This window comes from Pyrus communis, chromosome 14, assembly GCF_963583255.1.
Source record: "Pyrus communis chromosome 14, drPyrComm1.1, whole genome shotgun sequence".
Taxonomy (NCBI): domain Eukaryota; kingdom Viridiplantae; phylum Streptophyta; class Magnoliopsida; order Rosales; family Rosaceae; genus Pyrus; species Pyrus communis.
The window spans coordinates 15018568-15041540 of NC_084816.1; the positions used below are offsets into that span (position 1 = coordinate 15018568).

Below are 22973 nucleotides of genomic sequence, written 5' to 3' on the forward strand. Positions count from 1 at the left end.
GTGGCCGAAGTTGGTCAAAAAATTGTTTGGAATACACGGGTTCTCGTCGGAATTTGGGGAAAGCTCACTCCGAGCTATTTATGTGTTTAACAAGTATGTACAACTTAAAACAAGCTTCGATCTAACCTTAAAACACACCCTAAAGGTTTCACGGGACTTACCCACGTCAGAAAAGCCACAAAACACATTGGGGTTCGTCGGGGGAGGTGTGAACAGTGACTCTATCACTGTTGGGGTTCCACGGCTTGGCACGGGGGTTTCAAGGTCTCCGCATCCAGTTGGTGAGGGTTGTGGATGTTGTTGTTGAACTCGAGGAGGAAGAGTAGAAGTTACAGAAAAGAGAGAGTTTGGGGTAGAACTTAAGGGAAAGAGAGAAAGTGAGGGGGAGAGAGAGAGAGGGATAAAGAAATCAGAAAAAAGGGAGGGAATTTGGATAAGGACATGGATAAGGGGACAAGAATCCCTATGTGGGTCCCACAGTTTGCAATTTAAGATTGCATAATACGAAACACAAAATATCCGAAAAATGTTCGACGTTTCGAACGTAAAATCTTCGCTACAAATCCAATTTCAAATCCGTTCGCGCTTACGTGTTCGTGGCGATGAGTACGATAAGAATAAATTATTAAAATTAAAACTACACGTTTCGACGAGGTGGTCAACGAAAGTCAACTCAAGGGTAATTCGGTAATCTAATAAATCCGATGATATGAAAATACAACAAATTAATGATGGGGTTTCACAAGTAGAGAGAAGAAAGATAGAGAGATCACATGGAAGATGAGGAGGTGAAGAGGATATACAGGCAACCGGAGTTTCTATTGCTGCCCAACCATAACCCTAACTCAGGCTAAAACTAAAAGGATGATGAAATGACAATTGTAGCCTCACATGTGAGGGTCACGTGCAACCTATTAATAGAAGAATTAACATAACTTTCAATTTTGGGCTTGAACCTAACGGATCTCATAAGAAAGGTTTAATTCTTTTTTTTTTTTTTTTAACTTAAGAGCAGTCTTCAGAATATCCTTGTTAAGGCCTAAAAATGTCACACACAAGCCTAATGAAGCCTCAAAGCCCAATCGCTATACGAGCCTCAAGTCAAGCCCGAATACATGCAAAAGTGCGGAATCAAGGAAGGAATATATTTGCAATCATGCCACGCTACGGTAATTAAGCCAGGCATTTATGTAAATCACACCATGCCCATGCCTATTTATCACGCCAAGCTCTATCACGCTAACTACTACTCATGCTAAAATAAGCCCAAGTCATATGCTCTGGGTTTGCCAAGTGAATTGTGGTGTGAATGGTTACGGAAGTTTATCGGGCCTACGTGGAGTCAAGATTATGAAAGGCTTTTGGTTGCTTGGGAGCCCAAAGATCCAAGCCCATAACCTTTGCAATCCATGAGGGCAAGTTTGAGAGAGATAATCAACTTAGTTTCCCCCTTTCCCTAGGAATTAACTTTACCAACTTAGTTGGGAGTGAACCAAGTTCTTTAGTCATAGAATCATGTGAAGAGCCAACAAAGCATGCATTAATGGCTGACTTTCCCTCTGAGTATTCTATCCATCAGAAACCTTGTTACCACCCTAGGAAACCCAGATTATCCAACCTAAAATACCATATAACCATGCAAACTTTCTCTCTTTCATGCTAAACTGATAAACTTCTAGCTTCCACACCATACCTCACTTGAGCAAGCCATTATTTGCTTAATCATGCTAATCTTCGAGTCATTGATCTAATGGGGATATTTCCTAAGATGAGCTAACTTCTTTGAGATATTCCAGAACTTGGTATGAAACCGAACGAAGGGAGACGAGAGAAAGTTCTCAAAGGCGACGTCCACCTTGACTTAAAAGTCCCCCAACAATCCTATTATCACGAGGGCTATTAATCTGATTTGGCCAAATATATGTGTACAAAGAGAGTTAAGGTATAAAGACAATTGAAATAGGATATGAGTCATAACAAAAATACTACTATATAATACAATTCTAAATATCATGAAAGATAACTCGATTAGTGCTTCCATTTTAATTGGTGCATAGATCTCACGCATGTCCACTTGTTGAGTAGGTTGTAAAACAATCTACTCGAGCCTTCCTTAGTAAGTGCATCTGACAATTGATATTCGATCTTCACAAAAGGAAACATAATAATCTCAACTTCTAAATTCTCCTTAGTAAGTGCATATGACTTGTTAAGGATCATATAATGGCTCATGTAGCGTAATTTTTACTTAGAGTTGTATTAGATGGGCATTAAAACCATATTTTTCATTGGTGATCTACAAGAGAACATTTACATTACATAGTTTACTTGGTGACTTAACAAGCGTCACTATAGTGGTATCTCAATTTTGATTAGATAGTAACCTGATTTGATTTTGAAGAAAATTAGGTAGATTAGTGTTTTTTCTTTAATACTTTTTTTCGAATTTTATAATTAATGGGAAGAGGAAGGGTTCGAGACTCTTATAATAATTCTGGAAAAGAGAAAATTTCGAACCCGAAACGTATGAGTAAAAACTCAACACTCTATCACTAAAATATTGGACCACAAGCAAGTAGATTTGTGTACTTACTTAAAGCTCAGAGTTGAGCCCAGACCATACTTACCTTGACCTTTTGTTGTATGTTAGGATCATTTCAATTAAACCAAAGTGTGCATAATAATTGGCTTGCTGGCAAAAAGTTAGAGGTATCTGCGAAGAACAAAAATTGCATGCTTGACTAACATGCTTATATTTTCTCTACTCATTTGGGAATAGACTTTGGGAGGTAATATCATTTTTAAAACTCAAACTCAATTAATAGTACTTTGCTTCTTCTTAAACTCATTTAAGGATCATATTCCTCTATGGAAACCATTAGAAAGAAAGATTATGCTCATTATGTTCACTATCAAGTGATGAGAAATGTAAATACAAGAAAATAATCAAAGGATGCATGTTATCTAATTTTTGGATGTAGTTAGAAAATAAAGGATTTGACTACAATACTTTCATGTATTCAATACAATCATTATTTTATTGATCAAATGCTTGTATTAAATACATATGTTCACATAAATTATATATGCTCGTCGGATGATAATTGTATTGAATACATAAAAATATTGTAACCAACTTATTTGAAAACATTCTAGTGTCAATTCATATTAGAGTGAACAAGTCGTTTATTTATTTATTTATTTGAAAAAAAAGAGATGTATTCAACAAAATGTAGAGTGTCACTAAAAGAAGTATGAGCTGAAAGCCCACATCTTCAACATAGGGCTATGGCCCTGCTTCTGTTCACAACTGCACATGAGAGACAAAAGCCTCTACTAAGTAAAGGGTTTTCGCGGTGGTCGAGATTTCGGCCATGGTGGTCGAGATGAGGGATACGCCGCCGCCTTCACTTCCATGACTCTCTGACCGACTCCTCCCAGAATTTCTTCAATACATTTGTCGCCGCCGCCACAAGCCTTTCGAATCCATCCTTCAGGGAAGTTCAGTAGGTCCAGACAGATTTCTCTCGATATATAACCAAAACAACGATCGCCAATATAAAGCGTATAAAGCGTCGAAACTAGTTCAATGCTTCAACCCATGACCCTCAAGTGGCTGCTCCTTATTGCAGCAACGACGAGGTTTGATTCCACCCGACATGACGGGCGTTATCATACATTCATCATTGCATCTAATATGCAATGAGCCTCGTATTTTAATGTTGCAAAACAAAAGACTCAAAGCAAAACAGACAATAGACTAAAACCCTGAAACAACAAAAGCCTAGGGTCCATTTCCTGCGTTACAAGCACTAGCCAGCCTCTCCACACGCGCGAGAGGCCTTTTTTTATCTCATGACAGGATGACACTTTGATATAATGTTCTGCCAATATACAACTGAGGGGAAAAAGAAACAAGAAACATAAAACTTGATACATAAATGAAGGTTAAACTACATTTAAAGTTACAAAATTCATGGTCTTAGCAAGCAGCTTCAAAGTCACATAAAAAGTAAATCACACTTAAGGAAACATCCACATGTTAACAAAAACAAATCACTGAACTGGAAAATCATCACTTGAAACCACAGTAAGGAAAAAAGTGGGGGCTCCCGCGCATAATTAGAGATGAATCCATAAAACAAGTGAATTGCACACACCACCTCGAAGCTCTAATAACTCGAGGATAAAACATCCTACCCCCTGTTTGAAATCGGGCCCCCTCATGATGTAAATGTGCACACCACATTAGTATCTCCTCCTAGGACTCCTTGAGCGACGTTCTCTTAGTGGTCTGCATAAATTAAAAATGTTAACACAAGATGTTTAAAGAAACATGTGCCTTAAGCATTATTATAAAGTCCCTATACTGTACGAAAATTTCACAAGATTTGGTGTAAATTAAAACCTTGAGTTCTTCCTGGATCCATCAAGGAAGGATCCATTGCTGAAGGCCCAATCAACAGTTAAAACTTGTGTAAGTAACGGTTCTCCGTTCATTTTGTCTATCGCAGTTTTTGCCTCTTTAAAACTCTCATATTCAATCAGCGCATATCCCTGATACAAAACATAATAATAATTCACATTAAGTCACCAAAGAACTATTATTTAACTTCTGACTAAGAAACGGGTCAAAACACTGTCCGAAAGCCTTCTAATCATCCACATTGTCATACGAATTTAACGGTGCATCACCAAAACAAAAGCATGAAATAAGCCCATTAGAATGTCAAATAGCATTCTTCCCATCCTATATTATTGTATGAATACAGAACTACTTATTTTTCTGAAAATAGAACAACAAAAACTGCACTTCCTAAAGAAATTTAGACTTGAGCAATATATGGATTTGACTGTTCAAAAGCTTATTGCGAGATGCAAATATACTGTGGCTCAAGAGCTTAACATTTTGATACAAAATCATATTCTTTGCTTTTACTGGAACAATATTATCACAGATGTACATATGCATTTAACATACTAGCGAGCAGTTTCAGCATTTTAACATTTCCATTCCACAATAGATTGTTTTTATTATTGGGTCCACTAGGATGTAAGAACTCCCATTTTAGTTGCTTACCAAAATAACAGAAGGTCCATTATACGTAACAGATTTTTATTCAAACTTTTTAAGTTCGTAAGGCAAAAACCAACACCCCCACCCCCCTACTTCAACTTTATACCATCAGAGCACCTGATTAATGTAACAAAAGGTTCTGATCTCAGAGGTAAATAAAACCCCCGTTTTAGGATTTGGAGCCTTTAGGTTTCCAGTTTAAATAAATAAAAAAGGATTCGCTAGGTAATACAGGGAATACAAGGTTTCTAGTATCCATTATAGAGCTTAAAAAGATTATGTAGTCTAGACTTGGGTCAAAATAGTGGCCAATATACCACGTAAAGAAGGTGGGAACAGGATATGAGGATATATCTGTCCATCCTCTAACCATAAAAGCATTAAGACTTTATAAGGCAAAAGCAATGTTTAATCAAGCTTCGTAATTTATCTAATTAGATGAGGTGGCTTATAGAGTATGCTCTAGGAACCATGTAACATCGATAAAATGAATTGGCAGAGAGAGACCCAGAATGTGGGCTACTTTTATGACAAGAAAAGGCAAGTTTCTGACTTCCTCTTTACCCAATTCTTATTTGAAAAGAGCATGACCGCTTTTGAATTCCCATTTTAAACAGTCAGAATAGGTCATAAGCCTTTTGGCCTTCACTTCTTAGAGTTAAACCACCACCCTGACATGTTGAGCTCCATGGTCTTATGCAGATTCAGTCAGTTCTGTGAATTTTCAAAAACTTATTTCCATCCTTGACAAGAAAAGATTTAAGAATTTCACCCACAACTTTTTTTTTTTATGTTCTGGTATTCTCCATATTCTATAATTGATTAATTACTTATTACCACTGTTTTTCAATAATTTTTAAAAAATGCATATACAAATTTCATGGTATAGATAATGAAAGTACTATCATACCTTCACAAACCCGGTGCGGCGATCAAGATTTAAATGCAAATTTTTTATCTCCCCATATTCACCAAATGCATCTTGTAGGTGATCCTCTTGGGCCTCTTCATGGACCCCAGTGACCAGAATAATCCATCCCTCAACGGCTGTAGACATTTACAAAATGAAAGAAAGAAACTGTCAGCGGATGCAAAGGTCAACTATATGTAAGTAAGATTAATTCCTCTATGGCTACAAAAATATAGAAAATTCTATGATAGTTTAATGAAAAGGTTCTGTGTAAACCACACAAGAATTTAATTCTTGACTGACCAAAATCAAAACAATCGGAATTTATTCTAAATAATTCAACTATTGAGGCCTTAGCATTACTGAAAGAAGTCTAACAAGCAATGGAAGGCAAGAATGGGCCAAATTAATATAATTGCCTTCATAGTTGAGATAAAGAATGAATTCATGACTTGGTACACATTCAAGCAGCTTCTTCCAGTAGGTAGAATTACGGGCCACCAACCCAAAATCAATGAGAGAACATATTACCCACAAGAGGTCGAAATGAAACACATTACAGTTGAATCTTAACGTTTAAATTTGAACTAGTAAAAGAAATAGCAAAGACGTAGGCGAGATAATGAACATAAAATGAGGCTATATACACACCAACAAGAAAAATAAAAAAGGAAAACTTGATTTCCAAATAAGTAGGACACTATTATTTTTGCACAGAATGCTGAAGTGGATCTAGACTGCAATATGGTAGGCCATGCTTAACAAAAGAAGCCTAGCCCATAGAGGTTTATTTTAAATCCCTAGACAAGCATTTCAAGTTTTCAGTTAATAGAGAAAATATGATTTAACCCATCATTGCAGCAAAGAATCTTCTTTTTCCGATAAAGGAGGAAAGAACATGAGGTTTAAAAGTCATAAGCTTTCAAGTGAGAAGAAAAAGAAAAAAGAAAGAAAAGATATGGAAAATTGAATGATTTTCTGCCCCTTCGAGAATGAGCTTCCCATATTCTTAGTAGCTCCAAATAAATCCAGAAATTAAAGTCATAACCCACCCTTCCTACACATCACATCTTATGCATTTGCAGTGTTCCTTTCTAGTCATACCCACAGATGTTATACTCAGTCCCAAATTTTAAAGCATTTAAACACATTTTGACTGCCACTATGCTCCAAATTTCAACTTGCTGCCACAACACACAGAGATATACCTAATTACCCCCAATAAATCCGGACAAACAAAAACGAAGAATGCTACAAACCCAGCTACCAATCCAATCTAAAACCTGTTTCCATCAGATAAAACTCCAAGAATCCTAAAACCCTAGCTACCAGAAAATTCTAAAAATTGAAACTTTCCCAAAACATACAATCCAAGCTACCAATCAATCAGGAATCTCTTTCCATCAGATAAAACCCCATGAATTCTAAAATAATAGCTACCAATCAATTCTAAAATCGAAACTTTTCCCAGTACCAAAATGCAACAAAAACAAAATATACATACATACATATATATATATATATATATATATATATATATATAGACAGAGAGAGAGAGAGAGAGAGAGAGAGAGAGAGAGGATGGGTGGAGGGAGAGGGGATTTACATCGTTGGGGTTCAAGGCCGTTGGAGGAGTTGAGAGAGTCGAAGTGGGATGCAGTGAGGCGGCTGTTACGGTCGGCATTGAGATCTTCACGGAATCCGCGACCTTTGGTCTTCTTAGGGGCGGCAGACGCCGCTCCGACGCCGGTGATTGCGGACTTGAGCTTGGGGAGTGGTGCCCTGGGGGAGGCGGAGGGCTCGGCGTCGACGGCTCCGTCCTCGTCCATGAGGTCATCATCTTCGGGCTCGAAGTCCACCGTTTCTACATCTCCGCTCGCCATAGCTGATGCGCTAGCAGCTCTGGAGGGTTCTAGTTTAGACGAGGAAGCGAAAGGGCACAAGGGTTTGGGAATTGGGACGATTGGGATTTATGGGTTTTGCATTGGGCTTTTGGGGAGACGATTGTCGTTATTATTATTATTATTATTATTATTATTATTTTTAACAAACATATCACTTTCTTAACCTTACAATAGACTAATAATAATGTGGTTCAAATTCACATTTGATGGAAATTGAACCTAAGATCTCTCACTTATAAGTGAAGAGAAAAACCACTAAACCGTAATACTAAGTGGCTGATTGTCATATTGAACGAGAGATTTTTCAGTATAATCGATACACAGAATGATATATCATGTGTCACTATACAAATTGTGAGATAAATGTGTTAAAAAGTTAATAACTTGAAAATCCACTAAACGGTAATACTAAGTGGCTAATTGTCATATTGAACGAGAGATTTTTCAGTATAACCGATACACAGAATGATTTTTCAGTATAACCTATACTAATTATGAGATATGTGTGTTAAAAAAGTTAATAACTTAAAAAATAAAATTTCTTACCACTTCTATAAAAATACATGGTGTGCACCCATGTTCTCATTATAATGAAATTTTTTTCATATTGAACAAATTTTGGTTTTGATGATTGGACTAGTACGATATTCATATCAAACAGAAACTGAAACCAAATCGAACAAATTAAAAAAATTGAACCGAACCAAAATCATTTGATTCAGTTTCAGTTTCAGTGGTTCGAGAATCGAACTAAATTGTATGTATATTAATGTTATTTATTTATTATGTTGAATATTTTAGTATTTGTTTGGTATCCCACTTGAGTTCAACTTTTTTAAAGTTTTAGGTTTTGAATTCTTGATTGGTAGGACTCTTTTTAAAAATTGGATTCAAAACTAACTTAAAAACATGGGTTATTTCTGAAAAAACTCTAAAAACTCATTTTTAGAGTTTTTATGTTCTCTCCTCAAAATCTTTTTTTGCTCTCCTAACCCTCTCTTTTTTTCTCTCCCAACTCTCCCTTTTTTCTCTCCCCACATCACATCCTATCTTCTCTCTCTTCTCAGCCTTTGTCTCATCACCCTCTCTTTCTTCTCACTCCTCACCTTCTCACTGCAATTTTCTACTCTCTCCCTCACCTCCTCACCCTCTCCTTATCTTTCTCTCTCCCTGCCAACTATTTCGTCTCTCCTCTTTCCCAATTCTCTCTCTCCTCTAATTTCTGCTTAAGGAAGTTTGAATTCAAACCAAAAAAATTCATTTTTGAAAACTTAACCAAACAGATTTTTGAAATTTTGAGATTTAAAAGAAAATTGTTTTTAAGTGATGTTATTTGAAAATTATTTTTAGAAACAATCAAAGTTTTTTGGTAGGTTACCAAACGGGCCTTATTTTTTAAACCCAATTTCAAGCCTAATTTCTAAACCCAAATACGTTAAAAGCTAAAATTCAAGTCCATTTTAAAAAATGGTCTTCTTACTACAAACCCTTGCATCTTCTTTTCTCCCTCCTTTCTTATTTTCTTTCCAAGCTGCATCTTCTCTCCCTCGTCTTTCTTTTCTCTTTTTCTTTCTCCCCAACAGACCCATCTTGGTTATGTTTGGGTTAATATTTGAACCTTGGGCTGCAAGTATGTGGAAGCCCAAAGATGCCAATTAAAAGAAGACTTGCCCGAAGCCTAACATCAAGTCCAAAGACAAATTGGTGTCTTCCTATTAATGCATAGGTCATGTGCCTATGATTTAAATGTCAAGTGATGGGGACTAACTCACAATCAGCCAAAAAACATTTTTAAGTGGCAATACAAGTAAAAAGCTGATGACTCACTGCCCTCTAAGTGCTTTCGAGTAAGAGCAAAGTCACTGCAGTCGGGCTAATCTGCCTATAAAAGAAGAAAGAGGCCCTAGAGACAAGGACACTTAACCAATCAAACAAGCAAACATACAAACTCTGTTCTCAAGCCAGATTTGCATCTAAAAGCTGCAATCAGCCTAGATCTCAGTCATTTTCAGGATCATTCCCTACAAAAGCCATCTTTTATCTAGTTTAAATCTCTGCTATTACCCTTAGTGGCGTAGTATTGATTCCCTTGTGTAAACTTGTTTACCATCAATCCCTTTTTAGCGAATAAACCTTGTAAACTCAAAAGAGAAGTGATTGCAAGAAGTTCAACCTTGCCCGACAAGGTGAAATCTTGCTCAAAGCTCTTTGTTTGTTTTATAAGTTAATAGATCTACTGCTTAATGTCTTTTCCAACATGTATTCAATTCATTTCCATTAGTTTTCCCATTATAAGAGTTCCATTTGCATCCAGATTTGGTTAGTTTAATGGACATGCTATCATTAAAATCAATCAAGAACCAAGTAAATGACTTAAGGGGATATGGACTCCCTTCATTCGAACATACAAAACCATGAACTAGAAGTCCTTGTTTGCAAGGCAAGAAAAAGAACTTAATGTGGACTTAACCCATCCACGACAATCATTTGATAACAATAAGTCCGAGTAACTTCGGGCGCAAATAATTGACTAAACACAATCTTGTTCTACATCTGCTATACTGAAATAATAATGGCATGCCTAGCTCTTGGTTAGTTTTGATTGCAAGTCTCAAGGCCTACACCTAAGGCCTTACAAAGGTACCTTTCAAAACTAACTTTATCCTCTTCTTGCAGCACATCAGCAGGCAAGAGTCTGACTACACATCTACAGTGCCAATCCCTTGGGGAGCTGTGCTGAGAGTCGAGCAGCCCTCTCTGGAGAAATCTTCGGCCGAACATAGTTTTGGCATGCGCGATGGGATTACATTAGTCTTGTATGCCAAGAAGAAGAAGGAATGAGAAAACTTTCAGGTGGAACATAGAGTACAGGTTACCCTGGTGTCCACCAAGATTAAACATGATAGATCGCCCAGAGAATGTTTCCTCCTTACAAGGACCAACTGTTCTGATAAGCTCGACCTCATTTGAGAAGTCAGGAGAAATGGTAACCAATGAAGACTTGCAAACCACTATGGTGCAAGTGTTAAGAAGTATGGAGAAGATTTCCCTGAAAACCAGGGGAGAAGTAAGCAAACTTTATGCTTTAACAGGGAGTTTGCAAAGAAGACTAGATCTGGAATATTCTACTCCAAAGAATGGTTATGTGAGCCCTGAGAAAGAACCAGTTATTCCATTATTTCCTTTGCTTGAGGAAAAGAATGGTAAAGATAAAAAACAAGGAGGAATCTGGAGCTAGTCAACCAATGTTGATGGAAATCTTAGAAGCGAAGTTGCCTGACCCCTCACTATTTTCACTTAATAGTAGGGGGTATAGCGGACAAGACAGAATGAAGTATGGGATGCCCCAGTTGATCAGGGAATCCAATGAGAAAGGCGGGCCTACTAAGGCAAACAAACCTCATCCTTATAGGCCCCCCACCATAAGAAAAAAGATGCCAAGTGGAGAAAGCCCAAACCAAGAAAATAGATTTTCTCGGACAATGATTGTAGCCCAAAATGGGAATCGTTGCATACTCTTCCTGATAATACAGCTCATCAATAACTCAAGGATGAATTAGCTGAGTTGAGGATGATGGTGGCCTGGAATGCTCAGCCATAAGCTCGCTTGCTGTTTAGGATCAACTATCAGAAGCCCTACCCTGAGTACGTTGACGAGCAGAACCCTTTTTTAGTCAACATCAAGATGCCCGCATTCTCAACATTCAGCGGAGAAGACTGCAATGTGTCTTCTAGAGATCACATTTTCAAATTCTCTAATCACTGTATGGCATTTGAAGACAATCTCAACTACAAGTTGAGATTGTTTGGGAACTTCTTGGTAGGCTTAGCATCTCAATGGTACTCTCTATTGCCTCCTAATTCGATTGTCGACTGGGGGCAAATGGAGATGGCCTTCCATGAGCAATTTTACAGGGTTGAGCCCGAGATGACTATTAACGATCTGGTTGAAGTCAAGCAGTATGAGCATGAGTCCACTAAAGACTTCATGATGAGGTTTAAGAGGACAAGGATGAGGTGCCAATTCCCTTTAAATCATGCACAACTCATATCAATCACTTAAAAGGCATTGAGATTGTCTTTGAGGAAGAAGATTTATGACATGCAATTCAATGAGTTGCAAGAGTTGGTGATTACTGCCACTAAATATGAGAAGCTATTATTGGAAGAACGGCAAGTAAAGCACTCATCTAAGGTACCTCTTTTCTACAAAAGTAAAGCTGCAATCCACCAAGTGGAGTTCGAAGAGGTAGAACCAGAACAAAATGATGGCCACATGAGAGAAGTAATAGACATGTGCACAACGAAGATGACTGCTTTTTTCAAACCTTTGATAGTGAAAGGGTTAGTCCAGCCAGTCAAAGATCAGAAATTAGTCATGAATGATGGTGGATTTGTCCCTGTGAAGCCCCCAAAATACCAGAGTTATTCCTTTGACTTAACCAATGCCATATAGATCTATGAAGAGCTAGTTCGGGCGAGAGTGATTGTGCCTGACAGCATCAAAAAGTTGCCCAAGCTTGAAGAACTGAGAGGGAAGAAGTATTGCAAGCTGCATTACACTTTCAATCACTCCATAACCAACTGTATCCAGTTTAGAGATTAGATACAAAACCTTATAGTGAAAGGAAAGTTATTGCTGGAGAAACTGCAGGTCAATATGATAATTGACACTGACCCCTTCCTAGAAGCCCCAATAAACATGATCAACTTAACGTGGGCTGAGAAGGGGAAATGAAAAGATACATAGGAGGTGAAAGCAAAAAGGAGGCAAGTTGATAGGCTAACTGGATGAGGTATCAAGTTGCCTGAGAAGCCCAAAACAGCCATAATCAAAGGAGTGGTGTTGTGTAGCAAATGCCAATGTGAGTGTGAGTTAGAAGTCCCGGAGTCAAAAGCCATTATCAATCATGAGCTGATCAGAAGAAGAGAGAGAAGAGCAAGAAGCCCGCATAAATGTCATATGGGCAGTTGAAAGAGAGACTTCTAGGAATGTGTTCCAACGGTTAGGAGGAGACTCTCAATCGAAAGGTTTGCCAGAATTATTCAAGAATTACGAAGCTTCTGAAGAGGTAGAGGATAAAGAAGCTAAGGTGCCAAGATGGGTGGATGTGAGGCCACCCCAACCAAGCTATGTCGGTGGAGATGTCAGAGTAAATAGGAGAACAGTGAATATAGTCACAAAGAAGAATCATGCCCAACTCGGGCAGAAATGGTATGTGGTTGGAAAAGATGGGAAACCCGTCAAAGAAATGAGAGTCTTCATGATTAGGAAAGTCCGGAGGCAACACAAAGGCCGCATGAACTCATTGCAAGTCCCCACCACCTCAAAAACCTTTGAGAATGTAAAGTTTGAGAAAGTACCTGATGGGGGAAGAAATCAACTCCATTGGAGAACCAAGAAGGAGGTTGAAAAGGCTAATAGCAAGACCAAAGGGGAAGGTGGCCATGTGCCGCAGAACCCCCATCCTGGGAAATATAGAATCTTGAAAAGACCTCAAGAGGATATGGTGATGATGCTAACCCCAAGATGGAGCCTAGAACCAATATGCTTTGGAACTATCTCATCGGAGGGGGGCTTGCCAGCACCATTGTTGGTTGATACTCTTTGTGAAGTCCCACGACAAGTGTCAAACTTTGGCATAACCTAAGAGGAAGTGTTGCCTGAACTAATGCTATCCGCGGAAGCACATGCCTAGTTGGATGAATTCACAGGCCACATTGGGAGCAAGAATGAAGACTTATCCAGACCTAGCAACTTCCATGTAAACATGACTTATGTTTTATCTGCCATGTTTTGTGTTGAGCATAATCAACTTGCCACAATGGAGGGTGACTACTTAGCAATAGAACCTATGATGACACATGTTAGTGTTGAAGAGGTGGGAAAAGAGGAGTCGAGCAGAGTAGATTTGCCCAAGACCACAAAGAGAGAGCCCTAGAGAGTGTACATAGACATGATGGTCTTCAGTTGTTCACATTTGACCCTAGCCAACCACTTCAAGCCCATTTATGTAACTGCTAATCTGGAGGAAGTACCCTTCAAGAGGGTTCTGATTGATGGAGGAGCTGCGGTCAATATGTTGCCTTTCAAGTAGATGAAGAGGGTATGTAGAGGTGAGCAGGATCTCATCCTCACGGACTTAACAGTTTCTAGTTTTTCTAGAGCCATCACCAAAACTCATTGGATCTTGCACTTGGAAGTTGACTTGGGTTCTAAGCAGATCATGCTAGCCTTCTTCATTGTGGATAGTATTTCCACATATGAAGCTTTACTGGGCCGAGATTGGATTCATCAAAGTCTCTCGGTGCCATCTACCCTGCATCAACAAGTGGTAGTTTACCACGAGGAATGAGCCATGAGACCAGGATTTTGGGAAATAATAAAAGCTGAGTCACGACTATTCCTTCCCACTGCTAATGTGGCAGAAGACAACTTTTATAATCTTAGCATTGGGATTCTCCAGTGCTTAGGAGCTAATGAAAATGGCTGCCCGACTAAGGTGACGGCCCAAAAGCTTTTGGAGCAAAGATTGTTCCTCACCGGGGAAGAATGGGATAGACCCTATATTGTCCTAACTCCTCGACACCAATAATGTCAAAACAAAGAAGGAAGGACCAAGTGATGGCAGTTAGGTCCTTAATCAAAAGATTGTTAGTGTAGGGAAGAGAGAAAAAAGAAAGGGAAAATATTACTTGACCGATTTGGGGAAAAACTTGCAAGACCATCTAGTTGGTGCTAAGTTTTAAGAAATATCATCTAACTGTCTGGGGTGTTAGAGATCGTTATATTAAAGAGAGTTAATGATTTCAAAAAGAAGTAAAGTTAGAGGAGACAATAAAAACACAATAAAAACTTCAATATAATGCAAGAGGAGAAACAAGTCAAGATGAAAAGAAGTATGTTTTATGTCATGAAAAAGGATTACATTCGATCTTAGCCTAACAGATGTACATCTTCACCAAGAGTAATTATTCTGGAGTAATAAGTCTACATAAGTGTGAAAATTCTGGTAGGCTCGGCTAAAACCGTGCTGCTATTGATAAGTTGAGACTCGGCATCTTCCAGTTCCATATTTGCTTTCTTCACTTCTTTAATTTGCTACTAAAGTTTGCCAAGAAGAGTTGCCTGTTCGGTCTTCAACACAACAAGTTGCTCCTCTAATTTCTAGATATCAGAGGACACCATCTTGATCATCTCATCCGTTGCTAAACCTTTATCCATTAGCTGCTGAAATTGAGTTGAAGTGCTGGATTGTTTCTCCTTGAAGTACTTTACTCGATTGGCTTGCCTCTCAGCCTGACAATGCTGATCTCTAAGAGCCCTCAAGTTTTCAAAATATGAAAGGAATGACTCATATTGAACTCTTGATAGTTGATCAGCCTTGAACAAATCAGTCGCAACTTTCTTTACATCATGAAGGGCCTTGAGGTTGAAGGATGTTGAGAAATCCTTCCTAGACCATTCTTGGAAGACTCGGCGTTGATCTTGAAGGCTTGAAAACTCAGATGGATGCCTTGAAGATCTCAGCTTTGTCTTAAGCTGCCCGAATTCTTTAAAAAGCTCGAGCAGAAATACTATTGAAGGAATCAATACAGGAGAAGAAGGTCGTGCTCCAACTACTTCAGAGGGTGTAGTAAGGGAGGAGGTTTCAACAGAAGGATGAGCCTGAGAGATAGAAGCAATAGTGGTTTTGGTCTTCTTCTTGGGCCTAGGGATAAGAGTCCTTGTTACCCTAGAAGCTGGAGAAGGTCGAGGAAGTTCTGTTTTGCGCACCAGGCATGGTAGAGACTAGCCCAATCCTTCCCTAGAGCCCTGTTGCAACCAAGAGAGATAAGTTAAGAAAAAAGTTTATAGTTCAAAGTAGAGGAAGGTGAGACATTAGAGGTATATATACCTAAGTTAAGTTCAGAACCAAGGAAGGAGATGAAGGAAGAGTTATTTCTTTTAGTTGTGGAGAAGGACCATCGTTGCTTGTTGAAGGAGGAATACCGCCCGAGCCCTCACCAGAGGCTTATAGACATCAAAAAGACAAATGTCAAAATGGTAGTGTAAAAAAGCAAAAACCAGAAGTTTAAATAATGATATACTCGAGGTTGAGGGATGGGTGCTTTAGAAGCAACAAGTATATCAAGAGGATCTGTAGCTTGAGATGCTTGCGGGACAGTGACCTCTGAAACCACATGAATCTTAAGGACTACAGGCTCCCCAAATGTAGATGTTGTTGATTGATGAAAGGTTGGTGTAGGAGAAGACTGGAAAGAGTAAAAAGAAAATAAGCATAAAAGGAGGAAGGCTTCAAGCATAAAAATGCTGAAATAATAAATACCCACTAAGTTAGTATCCTCGTTTACAAAATGCAGCATTTCCTTTGTCTTTAGATTGAATTAAGAGGTTGGAGTCACTGCCAACATAGGTTCCCCACCTTAACCTACAAAGATAAAAGACAAGTGTTAAAGCTCTAAGATTGGTGGAAATACAAGCCAAAAGAATGAAAAAAAAATGTACCTTTGGAGACTTAGCTCGTGGAGGGGGAGTTTGTACCATTCGGGCTAAAGCTGAAGAAACCTTGGATGGAAAGTGTCCCGGAGCTCTTGGTCGGAAGTTTGGCCGGAAGTTTGGGCAATTTTCAAAGCTTCGTAACTCAATCGTTTTTTAACCAAATTCGACCTATAATATATCAAAATGAAGATAGGAAAGTGTGAAACAAGATTATACCTATTTGGAGGCCCAATGATTGCTAGAGATGGCTGAAAAATAGCCTGAAAGGCAACTAGTCCGCGGGAAAACTGGAAAACTCGCCAGAAACTGGGTAAACTTTAAACGTTCATAACTTCTTCAATACTCAACGAAATTGAGTGATTCAAAAACGAAAATCATACTTCTCGATGCGATGAAGAAATCGTACCTTTTTTATGGCTAAATCACCTTGGTTTGACTGGATAACGGCTTGAAAGTGGCTAACTTGATGACCAATACAACCACTTTCGAGACATTTTTCGGAAAAACCACAACGAGTTTGCCTTCGAGAAAGATACCATTCTCTTTGTCTTGTCGGGGAGTATGATTTTCATTTTTGAATCACTTTGAGAATTGAAGAAGTTATGAACGTTTAAAATTTACTTAGTTTCCGATGAGTTTTTCAGTTTTCTCGCTGACCAGTCACTTTTCAAGTTATTTTCCGGCAACCATTAGGCTTCCAAATTGGTATAATCTTGTTCTACACTTTCCCATCTTCGTTTTGATAAATTATGGGTCAAATTTGGTTAAGAAACGATTGAGTTATAAAGCTTTGAAAATTGTCCAAACTTTTGGCCAAGAACTCTAGGACACTTAACGGAGTTTTTAACGGAAGGACCAAAATAATGGATGGTGGACAATCTCAGGGACCAAAGTGATGTGTTATGCAAATCTCAGGTACTATTTCAGATAAAAAGCCATTTTAGAATTAAAAAAAATGTTTTAGTAAAAAAAGAGAACTGAACCAAAATCGAACTGGAAAAAATTGAAATCTAAAGTAAACTAAACCGAAAAAAATTGAATCAAACCGAATTGAACAGTAACTTCGGTTTGGATTTTGATTTTGGCAAAAAAACCGAACTAAATGGAAACGAACTCATTCCTACGTGAACTTAATATGAGGAAGTGTACGCAGAAAATACTGAGCATCATTCACTACATTCCCAATCAGAGAAGTATCATCCACTGCCTCCAAATTTAACACAACAAAGACTAGATGGGTATCAACTTCGAATTCCACTAGACTTGCTGACACTTCTCAAGCAAACATGACTGCTGTTCTTACTACTTCCATCTTAGCCTGCAATGATGATGATATTCCAGCCATTTTCAACGCCATCGCAAGCACAAACATTCCCGTATCATCTAGTATTACTACACCCATTCCCTCTACACAACTGTGCTCCTCCGAGCCCCAGGCCCAATCAAAATTCATTTTGACCATCCAAGTTCCGGCTTCTTACAGTTTACATAACATGTTGTGTCGTTATCGTCTTACCATGCCATTTCTTGAACTTCTGCATATTGAATTTCCATTGGATGCGTGGAAAAGCCATTCCAGAAGAATGCATTCTTATCTTTCTAAATGCTCACAAGGACAAGTACAAGATCAAAACTCTGATTGGACAACTTCGCCAGACTTGCAATCCAATCCTTCTAACCACAGTTTTTAGCTGCATTCACTCGAAAACACAGCAGGCTTAAAAACCAAACTGCAACGGCCTTCGAGCAGTCTCTCAAAATGTGTTCTACTAATTCATCCACCCTATCACAGAACATACATGCAGCAAGTGATGATTTTCCGCTTCATCTGGTTTGCCCTAGTTGGTAAAACATTCCAGCAATTTCACCATCCACAAATCTTAAACTTATTGGCACACAAGATCTCCATAATGCCTTCCACATATGTTTTATCTCAACAGCCATCAAGGACCATTCCTTTCCACATGTCAAATCATATCATCCAGTGGTAGAAGAAAACTTAACGGAATACTTAATAATAAGTAATGCTAGGTAGATCAAAAATTTAAATCATGTGATGTGTCACCAATAGTAAATAAGCACATTAATAAATACTTAAGTAATAATTCAATCATCAACCACCATGTTATATGGTTTACAAAATTTAGCCTAAAAATTTGGTCTCCATAGAAGTACCCTTTAATAATTGTCGAATTAAAAAATTTGTAATATCATAAATAAAAGCTTAAATAAACTAAAATATTTTTCTATAATTATTTAGGACAATGCTTTATATTTTTAAAGTTCATGTCAATATGTTTGTTAGTATGTAATACCTCGTCAATATAGACACCTGCTTGTTGAATCATGTTGACCTTAGAAATTATAAAGCTTACGTAGTGCACAAACCGAGTAACTATTGAGTAGTGGCAGAGCCAGAAATTCACGTTAGGAGGGGCACACTTTAAATAGAAATTGGCATATAATGCATATAGAAACATAGCCTTGTTTTTTTGGTCTCCTTGTGACCAAGGATACATGGTCAACTACTCGTGAATTTCATATTAAGGGTGGAGAATAAAACATTAAAAGCATATCTATTTATTGCAAATTCTTATTAAATTCAAATGTGAGTGATCATACGTTCATTTGTAAAAACATTAAGGCATAAGAGAATTTTGAAAGGGTTTATTCACAGAAAAACCTTTTTCTCTTCTTAATTTCATAGATGATATAGAGGGAAATAAGAAACTAACAAAAATAATAGTCTGCAAGCAAAGGAAAAAAATTGCATATAGGCAAAAAACAGAGAATATGATCAACTAATATTCTTATATTTTTAAGTGAAAATTATAAGCTTTGTATTTGTTGGATTGAAAACAAATTCAAGTTAATGGTGATCTTATAAAATTGATCAATGGTAGACATATAGTAGAGATTGCAAGAAAAAATAATCAGGGTAGACCTCAGCCTACTATGGTCTTAAGATGGCTCCACCATAGCTATTGAGCTAACTACATCTTTCTTGTGAATGCGGGCGTGTCAACTTTCGGCCAAGCTTGATCGAGCGAGTAGAATAAATGTGGTGGTGGTGGTGACAAATTTGCTGCTGACTTTTGCACCTTAGCGATTATGGCCGAGGAATGAACACCTATCAGGGTTGTAGAACTTGAAGACAAAGCTGATTAATTCACTATGAAGCTTAGGATATTCTACACCAGGCTTGACAGCTTCAGCTATATTCGTGAGAATATAAGTGCGCCGAATCAGTATCATGATTTACGGGCAAAGATATCCAAAAGAGATGAGTGTCATTATGGTAAATGTGACTCAACAATCTGAATGTCAAAATATGAAGTGTACCTAGGAGTAACCAATCATATGAAACTTTACTTCGCTGGGGAGCTAATGAAGTGACTTCTTTAGGTGAAAGAATTGAAAACTCTTTGCTGGTCAAGACTTAGATAGATAACCAACCAACCAGAAACAGTGTTGTTAATCCAAACTGAAGATGCAACTAATGTAAGTCAACTATAATATGCACATTAAAAGTACTAACCTTGAGAAGCCATTGAATCCAAGCATAAAAATGAATCACGAACACATCAACAAGCAAAGATCTTCTGCTATCTCTACATGCCTTATGCACTCTTATGTAGGGTAGGTTTTACGCTAGAATATTGTATATAAGAGTGGGGACCTAAGCCTTCTATTTATAAGTGAGTATATTAGGTTTCTTGCCCATAAAGAAATCCCTAATACATATCTTTAGCACCTCCAAAATCCATGACCTAACAGGAAAGACATTCCCAATCATTATAGGTTTACTTCACCACCAAGTAATCCGAGATAATCAAATATTTCATCCTATCTTGTAATCTTAATCAAATAGGACTCCTAAATAGATGTAAGCCCAATAAAAGTCTTACATTCTCCCACTTGGGCAAGATATCTATTCAAAAGCTTTCTTTAGGATCAAGAATCGATTTCCTTATACGCGCAACTTTTGGAAGATTATTTGATAACAATATCTTTTCAAACTTAGTGTCAAATATCATTAGCTCGTAGAACTATAGACCGTGATATCCAATAGAGCGAATACATACCTCTATAATCATATACAAGCAACAATATTCACATAAAGTACCAACAAGTCATGGACAAACATATATATATATATATATATATATGATAAGTGAGCTTAACGGTGAATATTACACTTTACACATATGGTCCTCTTTACGATCACAAAGTGATATTCCTTAATGCTTAAAATTAGCCCTTATGTCAAAAGGACAATCTTGATATATAGCAAAATTAGCTAACTAGAATGAAATAAGTATGTAGAAACAAAACATATTATTCTTTAAGGCATATCCATGAAAACTCAATCAAAACAAAATTTTCAAAACTGAAACAGATAACTAACAAACAAGAATAACTCGAGCTCCCACTATTCTAAGGCATCTTTGAGACTTGACAGAACTCCCATGCTTGTGACATGTTGTAGTAAACTTGTATTAAAGATAGCTTTATTTAATGGGTCTACAATCATGTCCACAGTACTGATATAATCAACAGTAGTGACTCATTCGCGTATATTCTTTTTAACCTTCAAAAACTTTATGTCAACATGCTTGAGTCCTAAAGATCTCTTGTTATTTTTGCAAAAGAAAACAGCTCCCTTGTTGTCACAATACAACTGAATAGGTCTTGATATATTATCAACAACCTGCAGACTTGATATAAAATTCCTCAAGCAAATGCCATGCATTGTTGCTTCAAAACATGCCATGAAGTCGGCATGCATTGTCGAGACATCCACTGTTTTCTGTTTGACACTTTTCCAAGCTATTGCACCACCTCAAAACATAAACACAAAATTGGAAGTTGACATTTAAGTCATATGCATATCCGGCGAAATTGGAATCAGAGTAACCTACCAATTCTAGCATGTCAATCTTCTTGAAAACGAGCATGTGATCTTTTGTTCTTTGTAAATAACACATAACCTTCTTTGCAGCTTTCCAATGTGCCACTCCTGGATTAGATTGGTATCTACCGAGAACACTAACAGAAAATGCTAGGTTTAGGCGAATACATACTTGAGCATACATAATGCTTCCAACCACTGAAGCATAAGTCTTGTTCTTCATCTCCTCCCTTTCTATATCATTCCTTGGACAATCTTTGTTACTCAATTTATCTCCCTTAGTGATTGGAACTTCAACACCGTTACTTGTCAACATGTTAAATGTCTTCAATACATTCCCAATATAAGCCTTTTGTGAGAGACCTAACAAACCACAACTTCTATCTCGGTGATTTTCAATGCCCAAAACATAAGAAGCCTATCCAAGGTCCTTCATCTCGAAATTGTTGGACAAAAAATCTTTGGTGTCATGTTTCAAATCCTTATCATTATAGGGAAGTAGTATGTCATCAACATATAAAACAAGAAAAATAAACTTGCTCCCACATAATTTAACATATATGCATGCATCAATTTTATTTTCCTTGAAACTATACAAAGTGACAATCTTATCAAATTTCAAATACCACTGCCTTGAAGTATAGATTGACCTCTTCAACTTACACACTAAGTGCTTTTTTCCTTCCTCCATAAAACCTTTGTGTTGCTTCATGAATATTTCTTCATCCAAATCTCCATTGAGGAATGTAGTTTTAACGTCCATTTGATGCAAATATAGATCAAAGTGTGCTACCAAGGCCATGATAGTTCTAAATGCATCTTTTGTTGAAACTACAGAAACAGTCTCAGTGTAGTTTACACCTTCTTGTTGTGTGAAAGCTTTAGCTACTAATCTCGCTTTGTGTCTTTTGATGTTGCCCTTAGAATCCTTCTTAGTTTTAAACACCCACTTACATCCAATAGGTTTAACTCCTTGCAATGGTTCAACTAGCTCCCACACTTTTGTTGTTTTCCATGGACTTTAATTCACTTTGCATAGCTTCAATCCACTTTTCTCACTCTACACCAGCGACAACCTCCTTGTATGTTAAAGGATCTTCGTATTTTGAAACATTATAGTCCATCTCACTTATTTAAACACAATCTGGTAATGCATTTGGCCTTCTTTCTCTGAGATCTCTTAACTTTTGTGTCTCATGTTGTACTATGTTCCCAAGTTCAACGTTTTCTTCCACATATGGTGTTTCATCTTGTACAATTTCTTGATTCATTGGCTGAACAACGTGCTCAGCTTGTGGTAGAGGTCGAAGTAAAGGAATGGTTATTATTGGTTCAAGAATAGTGGGATTTATTGGTTCAGTTCCAATTTCTCCTTCTTCTTCAAAAATAAAGTTCTTGTTTGCTCCTTAAACAACATCATCATACTCAATGAACTTGGCTTTTCCAATCTCTACAACTCTAGTGCTGTGATTAGGACTATAAAATCGAAAACCTTTTGATCTTTCTGCATAGCCAATGAAAAAATAACTGATTGTCTTGGGATACAACTTATATAACTCTTGATTGTAAACTCGAGCTTCAGCTTTGCATCCTTATACATGCAAGTGATTCAGACTTGGTTTTCTTTTATTCCACAACTCAAAAGGTGTTTTGGGAACTGACTTGCT

The 22973-nt window shown here is 37.6% G+C and overlaps 1 protein-coding gene across 1 annotated transcript; it reads right to left on the reverse strand.

Annotated features, from left to right (window-relative positions):
* Positions 1–3905: 3905 nt before the first annotated feature.
* On the reverse strand, positions 3906–7966 carry LOC137715557 (RNA-binding protein Y14-like). Its single transcript, XM_068454904.1, has 4 exons — positions 7594–7966; positions 5988–6124; positions 4409–4557; positions 3906–4294 (listed from the first exon to the last, which is right to left on the reverse strand). Exons 1-4 carry the CDS (start codon positions 7868–7870, stop codon positions 4249–4251), a joined length of 609 nt encoding a protein of 202 aa, XP_068311005.1. The 5' UTR covers positions 7871–7966; the 3' UTR covers positions 3906–4248.
* Positions 7967–22973: the final 15007 nt, after the last annotated feature.